This window comes from Lepidochelys kempii, chromosome 16 (genome assembly GCF_965140285.1).
Source record: "Lepidochelys kempii isolate rLepKem1 chromosome 16, rLepKem1.hap1, whole genome shotgun sequence".
In the NCBI taxonomy this organism is placed as follows: domain Eukaryota; kingdom Metazoa; phylum Chordata; order Testudines; family Cheloniidae; genus Lepidochelys; species Lepidochelys kempii.
The window spans coordinates 15,941,121-15,961,651 of NC_136395.1; the positions used below are offsets into that span (position 1 = coordinate 15,941,121).

Below are 20,531 nucleotides of genomic sequence, written 5' to 3' on the forward strand. Positions count from 1 at the left end.
TTTCAGGCTCCTGCTGCTCTCACATGGAAACAGAAAGCAAACTGATTTGGATGAACATCAGTACCACCCAATACAAGGCAGTTCACCTGCCAATGGCCCAGACAGGTGTTCCCTCCCCTCTGCTGACCTACCGTACCTCTGAAGTCTTCTCAGCTTGGTTTGGAAGGTCTAGAGATATTTACAAGGCTGTGCAGTCATAGGCCTGCCTAGTGCATGATACATGCCTGATACCATGGATGTTCTTGATGGCGTAGCTGATCTCTCGCCGGAGTTCCTTCTCGTCAAACTCCATCTGCACCAGAAGAAAAGATTGTCAGAAGGGGCCCGGCAACCCATACAGCAGAGCATCATGCAGATACAGAGCAGAGGGCCCCTGCCAGGTCATGACTCAGCCCTGCAAGATGAAGGTGTGGAGCAGGAGTGTGGCCTGTTGGCTGGAGCACAGGAGTGGGAGTCAGGAGATCAGGCTTCTGTTGCCAGCACTCATATGCTGTGTGAACTTTGGAAACCCAGCTTAGGGCTTGACTGTCCGTGTACGTCTACACCCAAGCTGGAGTTGTAACTTCCAGCTTGGGTAGATGTACATGTTAGCTCCAACTGAACTAGTGTGATAAAAATAGCAGTGTGGCCATGGTGGCATGGGCAGTGGGTCAGACTAGCTCCCTAAGGATGTACCTAGGGTCCCAGATGGGATTGTACTTGGGCAGCTAGCCTGTCCCACTGTCTGTGCCGCTGCAGCTACACTGCTATTTTTAGCATGTTAGCTCAATTGAAGTTCGCACATATACATCTACCTAAATTGGAAAATACACCCCCAGCTCCAGTGGACGTGCCCTCAGAAGTGCTGCCCAGCTCTCATTGACTATACAAATGTCCTTAGAAACAAAGGGAATGAGAAACTAAAAATATAAGATTGTGTCCCAAATAAAATGGTTTGCCTTGCAAGGTTTGCATGCGATCTCAGCAGCTGTTTTTTCCAATATACACATAAAAAACTGGATTTCTCTCTCACATAGAAAAGTTACATCATCAAACACAATGCAGGCTCTTGTCTTTCATTGACAAGGCCTCAGCATCTCATTCAAATGGAAAGGATCATACTACTACTAAGTGAAAATACAGGCAAGCCAAAGCATAAGGGGAACAGATTGGCTCCTGCTTGATCTTCTGTTCTGAAAACCATCAAGAAAAGGTTATTTCATCACCTTTTCCTCTGGAGCTTTTATACATTATAGGTCAGATTCTCCCATACAGTGAAGGCTCTGTGTGTCTCCCTGCTAGTGCAATTTGTCCCCAGCACCAATGTGTGCAGTCCCAGGAGGACACCACAAGAAGATCCTCTGGTGGTGTTAAATCAATGAAGGGCCATTTACACCACCCATTTCTTTGCTGCTCATGTAGAAGTGAAGGTCTAATGTGATTGTAGCAAAGGAGACATAGTTAGGATGTCCCTGAACCCCTACTGATCCTTGGCTGTATTTTCTGCCCCTTGGGAGTGTTTAAGAGTCAGCATAAGTTGGAGCAGCCCTTAGTTTGGTATTAGCTTGGCACATCGGGACCAGCCCTGCCCACAGCATCAACAGGATCAATGGAATGCAGTTTTCAACTATCTCTGCATCTGCCCCCAAACTACACCATGTGCAGATCAGCCAGAGGCAAAGATCTTACTCTACCTCTCTACATGGACATTCAGCTGACCAGAGACACTCTTTGGCTTGAGGTGAACAAACTAAAGCTTCAGCATTTGGGGTCCATGTCATCAGAACAGTTAAGGTAAAACCCTTTTACATAACCAGGAAGAGAAAGTGAGGGAGTTCCTATGCTCTGCTACCAGGGCAGGAGCTGAGGTAGAGGCCATGTTCAGATACTGGAAGGGTGCTGAAGGAGAGGACAGGCTCTGGCAAGGGGTGAGGGCTGAGGGAAAAGAGAAGCCAGGAATGGAGGTGAGAGAGAGAGAAAGGAGGCAAAGAACAGAGAGGACTGGTAAAGGAAAAAGAAAACAGCAGGTGAGAAAGACAGGTGAAGAAGAGAAAGAAAGTGATGAAGGTAAAGAGAAGGTCAAGGAATAAAGAAGAAGCGAATTAAAGAGGAGACAGCCGATGAAAAGGAGAAGAGATGACAATGAGCCAAGAAGATGGCAGCTGAGAAGGACAGGTGAAGAAATGACAGCAGGTGGAGAGAAAATAGGCAGGTAGGTGAGAAGGATAGGATGGGGAGTGGTACCTTCACCAGTTCAAAGGGGAACCGCTCATGGAAGATGCGGTTGATCCTAGCTCCTCCAGACAGCTCGTAGGTATCAATCTGGTCACCAGAACCTTCAATACGTTTCTCAAAGTCCACAGCAAACTGCTGGACCATCCTAGGCAGAAAGAGAAATGAATGGGGGAAGATTGCCAGATACACTTCTCCTAGGAGGGGCGCGCAGCAGGAGTCACTTACTGCAGCAGAGCTTTGGTCTTCCGGGCAGGATCATCAGGACGGAAGTTCTTGTACTCATCCACCTCTTTCTCAATAGAGAGAAGCTGGCTCTGGAGTTTGTTTCGCAGGCCTGGCAGGGTGTCTCGGATGTGATTTGTCAGTTGCTGCACAAGTAGAAGGTTGAGAAATGGGTTAAAAAGCCTGTGATTGAACAGGGTTTGCTGACTCAGCAAAAGGGCAGAAACAAAATGGGCTATTTCTCTGTGACAGGAGGATCATTAGCCCTGTGGGCCAGAATAGGCTACTCCTATGAGCCACAGGGCATCAGTCTTGTGTGGCAGAGTGGGCCAGTCCCACTGACTGAACTAGGTTTTGAGTGGGGAAAATAATGAGATTATATCAAGGGGAAGCCATCATTGGATAGGTCATCTCTCCAGTATAAAGGAAAGAGCTAGGTTATGGATCTGTCTTTGGAAACTCCTAGGGCTTCCCTGCAATGCAGAGGTAGCAGAGAGACCAGGCAGAGCAGGGACAAAATCTATACCTGAAAACTTTTAGACAAATTGGCCCCACCAAGCTTCAAATATGCATGAAAGGTTGATGAATAGTGCAGCAAGGCCTATTATGTGGACATAATGGGGTTGTCAGGTTCTAAGAAGAAAAGGAGGTTGGTTTCTTTTGACAGTCCAGTGTCCAGGTGAAAATACTATCTATTTAGGTACTTATGTGGCCCTCATCACCATACTATCTGAGAGCCTTGCAATGCCCCTGTGAGGTAGGGATATCTGGCTTTTACAGACAGGGAACTGAGGCGCAAGGTAGTTTTAGGATTAAGCCCTAAAGTCCTAGGCTGAGCAGAGACTTGAACCCAGGTCTCCTGAGTTGAACCCCAGTCTACCCAGTTCTCATGTAGCTGGGCAATGCCCTTTTCAGAAGGCCATCAGACACAGAACTATACTAGCTAGGAGAAGTACATAGTAATAATATTCTATACTTCCCTAGCACCTTTCAACAAAGGATCCTAAAGCACTCACAAACATTGACTAACTGAGCCTCAAAACTCCCCTTTGAAAGAGAAATAATTTGTGCCCATTTTACAGATTTATTACTGCTCTTGGGTAAAGGACAAGAAAAATTAAAATTATGTTTATTTCCATAAACTAGCCAAACAAAGGGGACTTCATTTCTATTTTGGGGGTGGATTTGGAAATGTATTTTATTGCAACCTCTTTAACCTTATCCATAAACGTATCAGACCTGCCAAATCGGACTCATCTGAGGACACCCTGTAAAGTATCCCATTTAGGAGGATGAAGGACTTTGCTGTGCGAGTTTCAGCATCTTTAAAGCACTAAAACGTTAAACTTTTAAACTATGGGCCCTGCTGGAGTCTGGACAGGATCTGGGTTGGCTCTGAACGTCTTGTTTTAGGCTTTGATCCTGTCAACATGACAGTCAAAAAAAAAAAAAAAAGCTGATCAATTTTGAAAAATATTTTTAAATCGGAAACAAAAATGTTCATAGAAAATTTCCAAGTTTTTTTAATTTTCCAGTTTTTCAACAACAAAATCAGGTCTGACTGTCAGGTTTTCATTAAAAAATGGAAAATTTCTACAAATTTTTTTTTAAAAGTGTTTACTAAATATTCTGTGGAAAATGCTTACCGTTTTCCGACCATGTGTTTAACTTTGACGCCAATGGGACGACAAACATGCTTAACGCTAAACACGTAGCTAAGAAGCTGCAGGATCAGGGCCTGGCTGTTTCCTTTGCAATCTTGCCAAGCAACAGATGCAAATGGTGGCCAGCCACAAGCACTGAGCAGGAAATAGCCTGCACTGGCTCCTCCTGGCCACAGGGGCCGCTGTTGCGCCAGCACTTGAGCAGGGAGACAGTTTCTCCTCCTCTCAATGCTCCCTCTGCCAGTGCCCAAGGGGGATCCTGTGGTGCTGGGGAGTGGGAGGCTTGTGCCTGGACTAGGAGGGGACAGAATGGGGGATGGGAGCCCAAGAGCCCCCTTGAGCCTCAGTCCTTTCAGCCTGGCCCCCTTTGAGGCCTGGCTCCTCATTCTGTCCTCCCAGCCTGGATCTGCTTGACCACGGCTCCCTCAATCTGTCCTCCCAGCTCAGGCCCCTTGAGCCCCACCCTGGCTCTCCTTGAGCCTGTGCCCCCAGCCTAGTTCTCCTTGAGCCTCTGCCCCCCATCCTCTGTGCCCCCAGCCTAGTTCTCCTTGAGCCTCTGCCCCCCATCCTCTGTGGCTCCAGCCGAGTTCTCCTTGAGCCTCTGCCCCCATCCTCTGTGGCTCCAGCCGAGTTCTCCTTGAGCCTCTGCCCCCATCCTCTGTGGCTCCAGCCGAGTTCTCCTTGAGCCTCTGCCCCCCATCCTCTGTGCTCCCAGCCTAGTTCTCCTTGAGCCTCTGCCCCCCATCCTCTGTGCCCCCAGCCTAGTTCTCCTTGAGCCTCTGCCCCCATCCTCTGTGGCTCCAGCCGAGTTCTCCTTGAGCCTCTGCCCCCCATCCTCTGTGCTCCCAGCCTAGTTCTCCTTGAGCCTTTGCCCCCCATCCTCTGTGCCCCCAGCCTAGTTCTCCTTGAGCCTCTGCCACCCCTCCCCCATTCTGTCCTTCCAGCCTAACCCGCTTGAGCCCATGCTCCTCATTCTATGCCCCTGGACTTTTCCCCCTTGGAGCCTCTGTTCCCCTGACTTGCAGCTCACCTTCCCATGTCTGAGTTGGTCTCTCCACTCCCGGATAAACTCTGCGCACAGGAACCTCTTCCCCCACGTCCTCACTGGAACATGCCAAGGTAAAGGCCTTTATCACTGTATCCCAGTATTCCCTTGACAGTAGCTATCTATGATGTTCGTCTCTAGCACAAGGGATGTGGGGACCTGAGCCTATTTGCTTTGATGGAAATGGGGTGTATGGTGAATGGTTTGAAAGCCACTACTACAACATCATATGGTCAACTGGAATTTTAAAAAAAACTGACTAATCACCAGAAATTCCAATTTTTGACAATCCTGTTTAAATAGTGTCCAGAGTAAATATCCAGAGTTTGATTTAATTCCTTTAAAACAAATTGCATAGGATTTTGTCTGCTCCTTTCCTCATGTACCTGAGGGGTCTTTCCAGCAAGGGAGAAGAAGCGGATCTGAGAGCAACATTATCAGATTGCTAATGCATGAGCTGGGAAGTACAACTGATCCTCAGCAAAACAGGGAAACTGATGATTAGGGCTACAGATTTGTCACTGCAGTTTTATTAAAAAATCAGGGAGCAGTCACTGTAAAAACAGACTCCAACAAGAGACTGCTGAATTGGAATTAATTTGCAAACTGGACACCATTAAATTAGGCTCGAATAAAGACTGGGAGTGGATGGGTCATTACACAAAGTCAAGCCATTTCCCCATGCTTATTCCTCCCCCCCCCCCCCCCCCGGTTACTCTCACCTTCTTGTCAACTGTTGGAAATGGGCCATCCTGATTATCACTACAAAAGGTTTTTTTCTCCGGCTGATAATAGCTCACCTTAATTGATGTGGCAACACCCATTTTTTCATGTTCTCTGTGTATATATATATTTTCCTACTGTATTTTCCACTGCATGCATCCAATTAAGTGGGTTTTAGCCCACGAAAGCTTATGTTCAAATAAATTTGTTAGTCTCTAAGGTGCCACAAGTACTCCTCGTTCTTTTTGTAAATGTAGTAAAGTTTGCAGGTTACTAAATTTACTGTGACTGCTCCCTGAGCTTTCTCCCCCTGCTCTCCTCACCCTGCCTAATGGGCACTGACCATCTGCAACAGCATGTTCCACCCAGGCACTGCAACCCTAATCCTGCCTGGTGAGTTAGGGCAGCCAGGACAGGACAAAACATGAGTGATACTGTGACCCGGTGCATCAGGTCTCAACGGTCTGAGCAGGGAGCTGGGTTCAGCACCACAGGATAGGAGCCACTGGGCTTGCTCTCCAGTGTGGGCCTCCCCCGGGCCTGGTGACCCACTGTTTGGGAAAATCACGGACAGGAAAAAAAGACACAGACAAACAGAAAAATCATGGTATGCATGAGATTTTTCCACCCATGGCACACCTACAGCTCTACTGATAATACACAGTGTGTTTCATCTATCTGTGTATCTTAGGGTTTTATACTGCTACCCATCATTATAGTCCAACTACCAAAATCAGTAGCAATAGCAAAGTCCCTCGAAGACTTCATGGAGTCTCTGACACTCTTCCCTTTTTGGGGTCAAAACACTGTTTGAGGGAGAGATTTTGGTTTTGATTTTTTTTTAGTCTTTAAGATTTGTATTCATTTCTCTCTCTTTTTATTTTTTGAGTTGGTAGGGGCTTAGAGGCAGAAGGGGGAGTCAATGCTGTCTCATTCTTATGGTGAAAAGGCTTTTTTTAAAAACATTTTTTCACAATTTCAAATATATCAAAAAATATACCAGAAAAAATAGAGAAAAGTACATACGCTTTTGCTAACTTCTTTCAATTCTACTGATCTTAGGTGTAATTGAACTATAGCAATTAAAAAATTGTCAGACAAATGCAATTTGGAAGTTGATGGTGTCCCCTTAAATCTTAACATTTGAGGTTTTGGTTTTTATAGTTTCCTCCATCCGATGTGTCCCAGGAGAAGGCAGCCCTCCAGCCAGATTAGAGTCTTATCCAAATTAATTTATAAAACAATTTTCTGATAGGCATCATTTTTAATTGAACATCCAAATCACTTTAATTAATATTATAAGACTACAGGAAATGCAATGATCTCTTGAAGCTAAAACCCCAAAAACATGGTAGGCCAAGTTCCGCTCTCACTTACAGTGGTGTAAATCAGGAGGAATTCTACTGGTGTAAATCCAGACTAATGCCATTGACTTCAGTTTACTTACTCTGGATTTATACTGATGTTACTGAGAACAGAATTTGGCCTTTTGTCTTTAGTGCATGAACTTGATTTTCAGCCCAGAGGAAAGTGTTTTTCATTATTTCAGTGTATTTGAGTCAGGCACAGTTTAGTGGTCCTGTACTGACACTCTCTCCTTTTGTGACCTTGGTCAATCATGTAGCTGTTCTGTGCCTCAGTTTCACAGCATTAAAACAGGGACAGTAATCATGTATCGATCCATTGTGAGTATTCATTAATTCATGTTTGTCAAGTGCTCTAGGAGTGTTTAGTATTGTTATTATCTCCAAGTAACCCTGGGTGACAGCCCCATTTGGGTCTGTTCTCTGTCCTGGTGGTACCCAGCTGCAGAGCCCAGCTTCCGTTACCTGGTTCAACACTTTCTGCAGGTAGGGGGTACCCATGCGTTCAGCCATATGTCTGTAGGATGGGTGGGAGAGAAAGAACTTCCTCTCTGCAGCCAGTGCAGCCTGAATGTCCTTCTTGCCATCAATGTCCTTCTGACTTCTGTTGACCACACCGATGTAACCTACCAGTGAAAAGACCAAAAGTCAGATGGCAGCACAGAGGAAGTGCAGAAACATTGGACACAGCCAGGAGACAATCCAGGGTATGGAGAGCCTGCGATATGACACTAGGAGGGGAGGGTAAAGGGGAGTCGAAAAGGGTGATTCTGCACTTGGACTCCTGGTAGTGGAAGGAGAGGGAGACCCCACTGATAACTGGAACCAAGAAACAAGTTGAAAAATTTAAACTGGAATTTCCACTAGACTCTGATACCTGGGAAGGAAAAGAGAAGGCAGGTGGAGAGCTGCAGTCACTACTGCTAACCAGCTAAGATTTGTGAATCTCCCATTACATTTATTTATTATCATGTCCTCTCCGCAATTCAATTATTATTCTCACCCACCTGTTATGTCTTGTCTTCTAAACTGTAATCTTTTTGGGGCAGGAGCTGTCATTTATTTTATCTTTGTATAGCACTTACCCAATCTGATTGTGTCCTTTAGGGCAATGGTTCTCAACCTTTCCAGACTACTGTACCCCTTTGAGGAATCTGATTTGTCTTGCATACCTCCAAGTTTCACCTCACTTAAAAACTACTTACTTACAAAATCAGACAAAAATACAAAAGTGTCACAGCACACTATTACTGAAAAATTGCTTACTTTCTCATTTTTACCATAGAATAAAATTAATTGATTGGAATATAAATATTGTACTTACATTTCAGTGTATAGTATATAGAGCAGTATAAATAAGTCATTATGAAATTTTAGTTTGTACTGACTTCACTAGTGCTTTTTATGTAGTCTGTTGTAAAACTAGGCAAATATCTAGATGAGTTGATGTACCCCCTGGACGACCTCTGCATACCCACAGGGGTACACATACCCCTGGTTGAGAACAACTGCTTTTGGGCTACCACAGTATAAATAAGGCTTCTGTTTTTATTGTTTGTTTATTAATTTAGTTTTTCAGGGTTTATTTTTAGCAACTTTTAAGTTTTATGCAGGTGTCCAAAATAGAGGTGTTATCTTTGTGTATATGGAAATAAGTAATGTCTATTATATATATTAGTATATATACTACATACAGTAATATATACTGTAATGAGTAATCTCTTTATAATGTTCCCTAGTGCGCTTTAACATACTACTCATTCAAACAGCACTATGTTAAAGTGCACTAGGGAACCTTTAGTGCACACCAGCAGGGTCTACACAGACCAATTAATGCACAGCATTGGTGTGCTTCAGAAGTCACACATAATACTGCTTCCTGTAGACCAGCCCTTCAATACAAGTAACCATTTCCGGTGTTTCTCCAGTGGTATTGGATAAACACCAGTTTAATTCTTTTTATCAGGGGTGTTTTATCTGTGTTGACCAGTTATAATAAAAAATCAAAAGTCCTAAATATAAATGTTAAAGAAAAAGAGAGCCCAGATTCTGATATCTGGGAAGGAGGGGTGAGACCCAGGTTCCCATGTCTACAATTTTTCTTCCATAGAAAAAGATATAACACAGAGAACAGGATTCTGCTTTTGGGTTTTGGCTGCCAGGACCGCATACTGAGGTACAAAGACTCTTGGGAAGGGATTCCCTGCAGAGGAGCATGGCCCATTTCCCCTTACAAAGAGGTAGGGAGGTTGGTTATTCTCTCTTGGAACTGAGGGACCTCTGTTTCCAGCTTGGAACTGAGGGGCCTAGTGATTTAACATCAGGTTTGGGGCAGATATTCTATCAGAGAGGAGAACACTGTTGTGGCACAGGTTCTGGGGAATGTTGGAGGAAGGGGATGGGACCAGAAGGGAAAGAAGGGAGGAGAATGAGGAGGAAATGGAAAGAGGATCCATACCTCTTCGAAGGGGAAGTAACTTGTTTTCTAGCACATCTCGTGCATCGGTTCCTTCATCCATGAGGTCCAGTTTAGTGATGACTCCAATGGTGCGCTGGCCTTGGGGACACAAGCAGACATGTTAGCTTGAACCAACAACAATTCCTGTGAACTATTTGGGCAGAGGAAGCACTGCAAATTACCTGACTGGGTTCCACAAGGGCTCTTGAACTCAGCACATGGGACTTCCAGCCCAGGGTTTGGGGGAGAGGGGACTGGAGCATACCAGTGTGGTAGGAGAGGAGAGAGGGAAGGCTGATTCTCAGATACCCCCATTCTGGACTACAGCAGAGAGGGGGCTTAGTGCAGATGGCTCTAACCAACAGCTCTGTCCCCTTTAGGGAGAAGTTGGGTGACTGAAGGTGAGAAGCCTTTTTCCTCACTGGAGGGAGAACCAGGAACTTCTAGAACAGGGGTCAGCAACCTTCGGTACGCAGCCCATCAGGGTAATCCACTGGTGGGCCGTGAGATATTTTGTTTACATTGACTGTCCGTAGGCATGGCCCCCCATGGCCGTGGGTCGCTGTTCCCAGCCAATGGGAACTGTGGCGGGGAGAAGAGGGAGGCGTGCCTGTGGATGATCAATGTAAACAAAATCTCTCGCAGCCCGCCAGCAGATTACCCTGATGGGCTGCATGCCGAAGGTTGCTGATCCCTGTTCTAGGACAACAACCCATGTTGAAGCAACCTCAATAGGTACTTCCACAGGACAGGGTACTTCCACAGGAGTCTTTGTGTGTTGAGCATGCCACTGCCTTGCTGATTGGAGGGTACATGGGTTGAGAACACCACTGTCTCAGGGGGTTGTGTGAACTGGGCAAGAGCTATGTGTGTTGGGAAGACTGTTTCTTGAGCAGGGTAACACGTCTTTGGCATACACCATTACTCGTATCCAGGGACAAGGGAGAACCAGATCTAGTGCCAGAAGTGCCATGCTAAAACAAAAACAGAGGCTGGATTTACCTTGGGGGTCAACCTCCTTTGCAATCTTGAGGGCATCAGAGTTGGCGAGATCAGAGTTGGCTGGGGATACAGCCAGGATGAGGCAGTTCTCTTTGGTGACGAACTGCATGAGCATTTCCCGGATCTGGAACTCAATGTCAAGTGGCTGGTCCCCCACTGGGACTTTTGTCATCCCTGGTAGGTCCACAAGTGTCAGACTCAGGACTAGACAAGGAAAAGGAGGAGAGTGAGGGTCCTAATTAGGGTACCTTGTTGTGTTTATGAGAGGGATCCGTAAATTTAAAAGTGGTTACCTACTGCACGGATAAGCATGATAGATATATACATGTAACTCAGCTAGCAGCACCCAGAGTCTCATGCATCCCAGAAAAAAAGTAAAAAAAGATAGTTCCTTTTTGTTAGTGGAGAGAGCAGTGGACTGGGACTCAGAATTCTATAGGTTCTGTTCCCAACTCTGCCATTGGCCTGCTCTGACCTTGGGCAAGTCACTTCATCTCTTTCTACCTCAGTTTTCCCATTTATAAAATAAGGATGATGACACTGACCTCCTTTGTAAAGTGCTGTGTGTTACTGATGATGCAAAGTGAATTATCAGGGCTAGGTATTATTAATAATAATAATCATATTAATAGAGAAGTAGTAGCTATGAGGTCTAGTAGTTAGAGCAGGGGACTGGGAGCCAGAAGACTGGGCAATATTCCTATCTTGTGTCTAATGGTTAGAGCAGGGGAGTGGGACACAGGACTTCCAAATTCTACTCCTGTTTCTGCCACTGACTGTGTGACCCTGGGCAACTCATTTCTCATCTCAGAGCCTTAGTTCCCTATCTGTAAAATAGGGCTAATAACATTGACCAATCTTTCTCAGTTGTTTTGCAGTTTAAGGAGCTTTGAGATCCCTGGTTGGAAGACACCAGACAGGGACAAAAGATTTATCAATCCAAATATTTTGCTGTGTATTAATCTCTATTATGCAACAACTTCTGAAAGGCTTTTATTTGCCACATCCTAGTCTCTTCAGTCTCCTGCTGCCAAGGCATCTCAGTGTAAAGTGGGAGACCCTCCTTTCAGTATGGCTGATGTCATTCCTGCTCAAGGGCCAAACAGTGCATATACTACAAGAAACTTCTGCAGCATCTCCCCATCTTTGGTGCAGAAAAGAGGTGTTGGGGGAAGAAAGACAGAGATACAGTGAGAGAGGGCTGACTTTCAGTGAGCCATTCACTCCATCTCCCTTTTGTGTGGCAGTAAACAATGCTCATAGGTTCATATATACAGGAATAGGGCCCATATTATATTATGCCATTGATTTTGGTGGGGGATTCTGCTTAAAAAAAGACAATGGTGTGACATGATGCCAGATTTCCTATCAGCTTTTAAATCTGAACAACCCCTTGAGCTTCATTTGGAAGTGGCAATTCATTGCTGCAGTAGCAGTTAGTCAGGTAAGTGATGTTGAGAAAAAGCCAAGCACAAGATGATTAACCAACTATAGGGCTGTATCCTGCAATCCTTTCTCAGGTAAATGTCCAAATATCTATGACAGGAGTTTTGCCTGAATAAGGGCTATGGGACTGGGCCCATTAAGATTAGGGGCAGGATGTAACAGGTAAGGAACTGGAGCACAGGCACCAAGAGACTCTGTCTTTAAATCAGTGATTCTTCAACCTTTTCATTCTATGGAGCACATGAAGATACCTTCACCATCTCTGTTCTGAACACCATACATCTCCTGATCATAGTCTGAGAACAGCTCATTTAAATGTTAAAAGAAAACCCAGCAGAGGTAATTGTGGAGTAGCACTGGCAGATTATGACGGGAGAGTTCCCAGCAGCCATTTAGGCTTACAGAATTATTTAGTATCTCAATCAAGAAGAAAGAAAAGGAGTACTTGTGGCACCTTAGAGACTAACCAATTTATTTGAGCATAAGCTTTCGTGAGCTACAGCTCACTTCATCGGATGCATAAAGAAGAAAATCTCATCAACTATAAGGTCTTTGAATGACCACTAAGGATTTTGTAATCTTTATTTTTTCTGGACAGGGAGCTAATCTAATCCCATTTCAAAAGCCACACCCCATTCCCCTATATCATAGCATCTCTCCTTTCCACCAATAGAGTGCTGGATGTGGCTCCCTTTGAAGTCTATCAGTGCCGCCCCTGTGTGAACTGGGGGGGGGGAATCACTTGAGAGCCATGCAAGGTGCTCTTTTTCCCCTGAGCTGAGCATGCTGTCTCCACAGCAATCCCAGTCCCTACAAACCTGGCACAGCAGGATCCCATTTGAGTCTGGATCTTAGGTCCCGCATGGGGCAACACAGTGTACTACTGTCAGAAAGCTGAGTGAGTTGTCACAATGTGGTCAAAGGGCTGGAGATTGGTCCCGCATGGTCCAGCCTGTTGTGGGGATTTGCGAGCAAAGAGTCTGCAAGCTCTCACGGCAGCCATTTCTGTTCTTACTACCTTCACTCCAAGACAGAGCAGCATCAGAGTGCAAAGTCAACCCCACCATTCTGCTCCCCCCCTGCCCAAATACTCCAGTCTTGGATGTTGTACAGTACTTACCATGGGGAGAGTAGACCCGGAGGTTGATGGGGACAGGGGAAATTCCCTTGTTGGAGCCAGTAACCCTGTCTGTCTCAGCCTCGATCTCCAGACGTATTTCTTCGAAGTCGGTGAACTTCTTCCCTTTGCAGTGTAGAAACTCTCCAAATTCTAGTCAAACAACACTGGAAACTTATAGTGTGTCCCTGCTGGACTGAGGAAACCGTCAAAAGGGATAAGCTGTGGCAAAGGTCTCAACCTCTAGTGCCAGGAGGCTAGCAAAGAGGAGGTAACTAAGGTACTCCTATCACTACCAAAAGCTGAGGGAATCCCCTTCAGCTCAAGCCAGAGAGCTGCTGATCCTCAGTTCATGTCCCAGGAGGGGTAGAGTCCTCCCCTTGATATCCAATTAATGATTCAGGTCTTCCTCTGTTGAAACCAAGGCAGCTAAATATACACCTGTCTGCAGGGATAAACACCATGCACACACTGCAGTGGAACACAGTGTTTAGTGTTGTGTGATCAGTGTCTAGCACTTTGTTAGAGCGTTGGGGTAAATAATGGTGTCATCCTCTAGTGGTGAGAGGACCAACTTTCTGCTTACCATTACCTGAGGAGTAGAACTGCTGCTTTACAGATCTGAGAAACACAGGCTGGGATAAGTGTCCCACACTCTCAAGCACTAAGAACTCAATTCTACCATTGAGCTACACCCAGCAATCCCACTGATTTCAATGAGAATTCTGCACAGCTAACATTGGCAGGGTCTGGCCCTAAGTTACTGGCCGAAAAGACTCTCCTTGTATCTTCACGGTGAAACTTCAGTTCCCACTATGCCTGTCTTAGGTATAGCAGAAGAGACAGTTTTAGCTAATATGCTCCTGATGTAAATAACTAAGCCCAAATGTCATTTCTTTTTCTGTAACTGACACTCTGATGCTTAGTTCTCAACACATTTAAATTACATTACAGTAGAACCTCAGAGTTACGAACACCAGAGTTACAAACTGACCAGTCAACCACACACCTCATTTGGAACGGGACATACGCAATCAGACAGCAGCGGAGTCTCCCCCCCTCACCAAAAAAAAAATTTTTAAAAAGCATGTACAGTACTGTGTTAAATGTAAATATTCAACAAGGTAAGGAAACTGTTTCTGTGCTTGTTTCATTTAAATTAAGAATGTCTTTTTCTTTTGCATCATAAAGTTTCAAAGCTGTATTAAGTTAATGTTCAGTTGTAAACTTTTGAAAGAACAACCATAATGTTTTGTTCAGAGCTACAAACATTTCAGAATTATGAACAACCTCCATTCCTGAGGTGTTCCTAACTCTGAGGTTCTACTATAGTTACTAATCCTATGGAAAGCTGACTGCTAGGGTCCTCCAGTCTTATCTAGGTCTCATCCATTCAGTAAATCATAGCTCTGCAGTCAAGGGAAAGTCAGGAGGATCTTGGTGAAGCCACCTAATAAATTCAGCACAAGCTGATGAGAAGCACTTTGCTCCTGAACATTTAATGCAGCCTAGATTTTAAATAGACTGAAATGAAAGTACTATTTTTATGGGAACGTATTCCAAGTTGCTTTCTCACATTGAGTAGTACCACTGATTTCAGTGGGACTGCTCTCAGAATAAAGCAGAACTCATGCTGAGTACAAGTATCAAAACCTGGCTCCTAGTGAGTTTAGTGCTGGCAAAAAGTGCCAAATTGACAGCCTTGTGGACTGTTGTCTTCTCTTTCCCACAGAGCAGGGATAGCATGGCAAGGTTCTGCCAATTAACTTTTATCCCAAATTGGAGGGGCCTCTTCTAGGAGTGAGCAGGGAGTTCATCTCCATGTCCCATTCAGTCCTTGGGTTCTTCTCAGATTGTCAACAAGTTTGCCAATTTTGTGTCAACTGTGGTGGTGGGTTTTGTGATGTGAACATCTGTCCATCGGGAAACAGAGTGAGAACCACACAAAGTGTGTAAGATTTTCAGTATACTCTGATTATATTCCTATAGATCAGCCATAAAATTTATTAGAGGTTGGCAATGAATATTTTTTCTGTCTGGGATATAGCAATACAGAAAATGTTGGTGTCTGCAGAGAGGGAAGGTTGTACCTCACTTTATTCCTTTGTGCTATGTGCTGGGTTAGGATGGGAGTGGAGATGGCTCACATACCTGTTGTAGAGTTTACCAGCTGCAGGACCAGTGGGCGTCTGGTGACAATGCCTGATCCACGGGGCAGGAAGTCCCTGAAATAAAATAGGAAGTTTTTGATGAGTGATGGCTTCCTTTCTTCAATCTTTTCATGGCTTTGCTGCCTTTAGAAATTCAGAGATTCTAAAGCAGAGTGTCTTAGCCAGGGAAAGAGAGCAACAAAATTCAAGGCATTGGAAAACAAAACACCGTCCCACCCCCCCTGAAAAATAAAGGGTTATAGGGGAGATTTCCAACAGCTCCTAAAGGATTTAGGAGCACAAGTTCCCCTTGAGTCAATAGGACATGTGCTCCATGACGCTCCCTATAATCAAGGAGCAGATATCTTGATTTGGGGGATGAATGCAGGTTTAACCCCCCCCCAAAAAAACGAGGAGTAATGGTCTCAAGTTGCAGTGGGGGAGGTTTAGATTGGATATTAGGAAAAACTTTTTCACTAAGAGGGTGGTGAAACACTGGAATGCGTTACCTAGGGAGGTGGTAGAATCTCCTTCCTTAGAGGTTTTTAAGGTCAGGCTTGACAAAGCCCTGGCTGGGATGATTTAACTGGGAATTGGTCCTGCTTTGAGCAGGGGGTTGGACGAGATGACCTTCTGGGGTCCCTTCCAACCCTGATATTCTATGATTCTAAATCCCATAGGCATTTCTGACAAACTCCCTAAAGGTATTCTTATTAAACTGATTTCCACAGAGCTCTACCTCAGCTTTAATACTCTGCAATACTGGGAGCATGGTACTGCTCAGAATGCTGGAGAGGCCTGCACGACCACCAACCCTGCTCCAGAATGCTGGGAAGGCCAGTACCCTCTTCCTCCCGTCCCCCCGCAGTGAACGTGCATTATTTCTGTGTCAATCTAATGACGCTCCCTATAATCAAGGAGCAGATATCTTGATTTGGGGGATGAATGCAGGTTTAACCCCCCCCCAAAAAAAATGGAAGGGAGAAATCCAAGCAACATCTGAAATGCTTGGTGCCTCCTCAGATGCTGTAAGTGCAGTGTTACCCTAAAGAGGGTTGGGCTAGTTAGTGAATCATGCAAGCCCTGCACTCTGGATTTAGAGGAGAGACTGCATTGCTCAAATATGGATACGGCATATGATCCTTCTGGAACAAAATCCATAGCAGCCAAGGGCTTGCCTCCACCCAGGCCTCCTCCTCCTGACTGACTGCTCAGAGCCAGGAACTGCTGCCAGGTCATCAGCAACAGCAGCTCCTTCCAAAACCAATTCACCAAATGGTAAGATTATTAGAATACAGGACATTTCAGGGAAGGAAGGAAGCCTGTCTATATCCATTTCCTAATGCTGACTTAGCAGCCACAGCTCACAAGCTTTTTTTTTTTCTTTTTCATCCAAATACTTCTCTCTCTTTTTAAAGCTAGGCATGCTTATTGCATCCACTGATGACCTTGCTAGTTTATGGACAGATTTTGCTCTCAGTTGCATCTGCTGGATGCTGAGCTCTTCTGAAAATCTGACCATTTTATTTCAATGCCTAAATGGGGACGATGTTCTTTTGAAAAATCAGGCCCCTATTCCATACATAAGATACATTCTTTGTGAAGAAATCCTGCCTACGTTCCATCAGTTCTAGGCCCCAATTCCCCCCTCCCTTAACGATAGTTTGACACTAGTGTAACATCACTGACTTCAGCAGAGCTACTCCTGATGTACACTGGCATGGGCGGACAGACCCCAACACTTTAAGTCCTTGTTCTTGTCCTGCTATTGGAGAGAAGGTTAAGAGAGATGAGATAGTCTTCTGTTTCAGTCACTAGAGTGAGACTCAGAAAAACTGTTTTTAATTCCTGGCTCTCCCACAGACTTCCTGTGTGGCTTTATGTAAGTCATTTCACTTCTCTGTGCCTCCATTTCCCCATGTGTACAGTAGGGGTAAAAATAATTTTCCTGTCTCAAGGGCTGCAGTAAGGATAAATTCAGTAAAGCCTGGGAGGTGCACAGCTACTCCCATGATGGGAGGACAGAAAAATAATTAGATAATCCTTAAATCCAATAGCTCTATATGATAGCAGGTGAATATCTGTTGTCAATTGTAATGTAATTGTAGTGTAAATCTGGAGTAACACCATGGAAGTCAATGTAGTTGCACTAGATTTACACCACTGCAACTGAAAGGAGAAAGTAACCCAGTCTCAATATTCCAGTCCTTTCAGAAATCTATGGTTCACTGAAGTCTTCTTTTCATTTCCCCTTTCCCAAAGAATACAGCCCTAGTTTCTCTATTCCACTGGGATTACAGCTAAAACCTTTGAGTCTCTGTATCATTCTAGGTGCTAGCTACTGCCTAGTCTCCATTTATATAAAACATTGTGGGCAATATTCCCAATAAAGTCCCACACTAGTGTTACAATAATTGCCTCTGACATTATTGATGTCAGTATTTATATGTCCCAGAACTGTATTGAGTTGTTCTTTTTAATTGTGATTATATGATGAGTGAATGATATCATATTACTAGACAGTCCCTTCTCCAAAACACTGGTACAATATATAAGGGCCTGATTCTGCCAAGCACCTTGTGCAAAGTGTCAAGTGCCCTAAATTCCCACGTAGTAGAGGGAGATGCAGGCCCTGAGCACCTTTCAAGATCAAGCCCTAACTGAACAAAATTGCTCTTCATGCTGATCTTTGTGTCTCTCTGCCCTGAAGCCTGCTTACTATTCATACTTTATATGGATATGGTGTGTTTAACCTTATACTCTGCCCTTTGATAGTTTTTTATCCTAAGATCTCATATTGCTTTAAAGTTGTGAATTCAAAAAGCCTAACATTACTCATGTGGCTTGTTTGGTAGAAGAATTTTTCAGCAGTGCATTCGGGGTGCCGGACCTTGTGTCCTGTAACTGTGGTACCGCCTCCGCTTAGGCCGGGTTGCCCTAGAGTAATAGAGGTACCGTCGGACTTCCTACTACCCTGGAGGTTAGCTTGACACCTTCTTGGCTTGGTAAGACCTGCCAGAGCATACGGTTCATCATACTTCACTGTCGAACCCCGTTCACCCCCACACCAATCCTGAGGTAGGAAGGTAGGATTTTGTGGGGGATTACTCCCGTGAAGTAGGTAAATGTTTCTCCAGTTTTACAGAGAAGGAAACTGAAGAACATAGAGTTTATAGTGAAAAGTTTCCAGCTTGGGAGTCTAAAGTCGTCTACATAGGGAAATCTTGTTCCAATGAGATTATCCTACCAATAAATTTCCCCATGTAGACAAGATCTAAGGTTAGTCACCTAAATCAGCAGTCTGACTTTAATCTATTTGCCTGGGTGAAAATTAGCACAATTTGGTCCCTAATACAGAGAGAGGAATTTGGACCCCCACCTCTATATTAGCAGAGAATGTGTGGAGTGTAACCTATTGACTTTAACAGGAGTCAGGTGGCTCTAACGCTGCACAGCCCTTTGAAAAAATAGCAAACAGTATCATGTCAGTGAAAACAACTTCATGAAATTTACACTGAGAAAATGTAGAAGGCCCTTTGGCTGGTTGTTTCAGTGATGAATATTATTTCCTCCTTGACTACCCATCTGCCTATTTCCCTCTCTGCTGACTTCTGGACAGATTCCCTCTTCCCACAATATGCCTGTTCCTTCCCCCTAGTGCTTGTCTTTCTGGCAATACACAGTGCCCCTCCTGCTTAGGGGGAGCCCATTCCACTGGTGGAACCCTACAGCTAAATGGTAAATGCTATAGCTAGCTGGCTGCAGGCGGAAGGCAGGGTAAAGAATGTTTGTCTGCCTCTTGCAGCAGGTTTAATAAACTGTTCCTGTAAATGAAGTACACTAACAGAGGCAGTGCAGCACTGACTACGCGCTTACTTAGCCCTGGTCTACACTAGGACTTTAGGTCGAATTTTTTACTGAGTGGCCAGAGAGGTTGAAGTGTTCTCCTAACCGTTTTTGAAGGATATAATTCCTGATGTCAGATATGTGTCCATTTATTCTTTTGCGTAGAGACTGTCTGGTTTGGCCAATGTACCTGGCAGAGGGGCATTGCTGGCATATGATGGCATATATCACATTGGTAGAGCCCATGATGGCCCTGATGGCCCCTGATGGCGTGGCTAATGTGATTAGGTCCTATGATGGTGTCACTTGAATACATATGTGGACAGAGTTGGCATCGGGCTTTGTTGCAAGGATAGGTTCCTGGGTTAGTGTTTTTGTTGTGTGGTGTGTGGTTGCTGGAGAGTATTTGTTTCAGGTTGTGGGGCTGTCTGTAAGTGAGGACTGGTCTGTCACCCAAGATCTGTGAGAGTGAGAGAGAGAGATCATTTTTCAGGATAGGTTGTAAATCTTTGATGATGCGCTGGAGAGGTTTTAGTTGGGGTCTGAAGGCGACAGCTAGTGGTGTTCTGTTATTTTCTTTGTTGGGCTTGTCCTGTAGTAGGTGACTTCTGGGTACTCTTTGGGCTCTATCAATCTGTTTCTTCACTTCTGCAGTCACCCCTTCAGTGATAATATGCTACAGAGCTCTGAGCAATGAAATGATGAGGGCATTTTAAGTTCTAAAACAAAGGAGACCCTGGTGTGATATAAAAGCAGTGTAATCTCTACATCTCATTACATGAAACACTGTACAAAATGTGGTGTCTGAAATATGATTTTAAATTAAACAGGAAGGTGCTGTCTTGAACACATGACACAAAGTAGAGTGGAGAGAATCTTATATTAGCCAAAAAAATTTTTTTTTAATTGTATTTAACGTCCCTGACAAGAACTTAGAAACTTTCTGACTTCCAAGGCTTTTGAATGGGAGCTGAATTTTCTCCATCCTACACTGCATCATCAGCTTAGGCTTCCTGCTGGGAAGTATCACTGAAATGGCAGTGCACCTCCCCGCCCCCACCTCCACCCCCACTGAATGAGAGAGCAGTCCTATTCACATAATGGAGGTACTGATTTTCCATATATATTTGATTTGATTATTGGCTCCTACAGTTCCACAGAACGAAGTTTAAGGTACCAATTTCAGGTAGCCATCTATATCCATATGTTCTATCCAGTTCCATTCAGAGAAATATAAGACTATGAACAAAGATATGAGATAATGAAGGAGGAAGCCCTCC

The 20,531-nt window shown here is 44.6% G+C and overlaps 1 protein-coding gene across 22 annotated transcripts in view; it reads right to left on the reverse strand.

Moving 5' to 3' along the window:
* Positions 1–20,531, reverse strand: part of DNM1 (dynamin 1) — a 104,103-nt gene that overhangs the window by 55,725 nt on the left and 27,847 nt on the right. For 21 of the 22 annotated variants that reach the window (XR_012155249.2, XR_012155247.2, XR_012155250.2 and 18 more), the window contains exons 2-9: positions 15,407–15,480; positions 13,259–13,408; positions 10,693–10,896; positions 9,691–9,789; positions 7,698–7,858; positions 2,440–2,582; positions 2,224–2,359; positions 225–292 (exon numbers count right to left, since the gene is read on the reverse strand). Coding sequence is in view for 18 of the 22 variants with exons in the window: in XM_073314338.2 (XP_073170439.1) it covers positions 225–292; positions 2,224–2,359; positions 2,440–2,582; positions 7,698–7,858; positions 9,691–9,789; positions 10,693–10,896; positions 13,259–13,408; positions 15,407–15,480 (1,035 nt within the window). In the remaining 4 variants the exon portion in view is untranslated. The remainder of the gene's footprint in view (positions 1–224; positions 293–2,223; positions 2,360–2,439; positions 2,583–7,697; positions 7,859–9,690; positions 9,790–10,692; positions 10,897–13,258; positions 13,409–15,406; positions 15,481–20,531) is intronic. The other variant, XM_073314334.2, reaches the window with a different exon arrangement.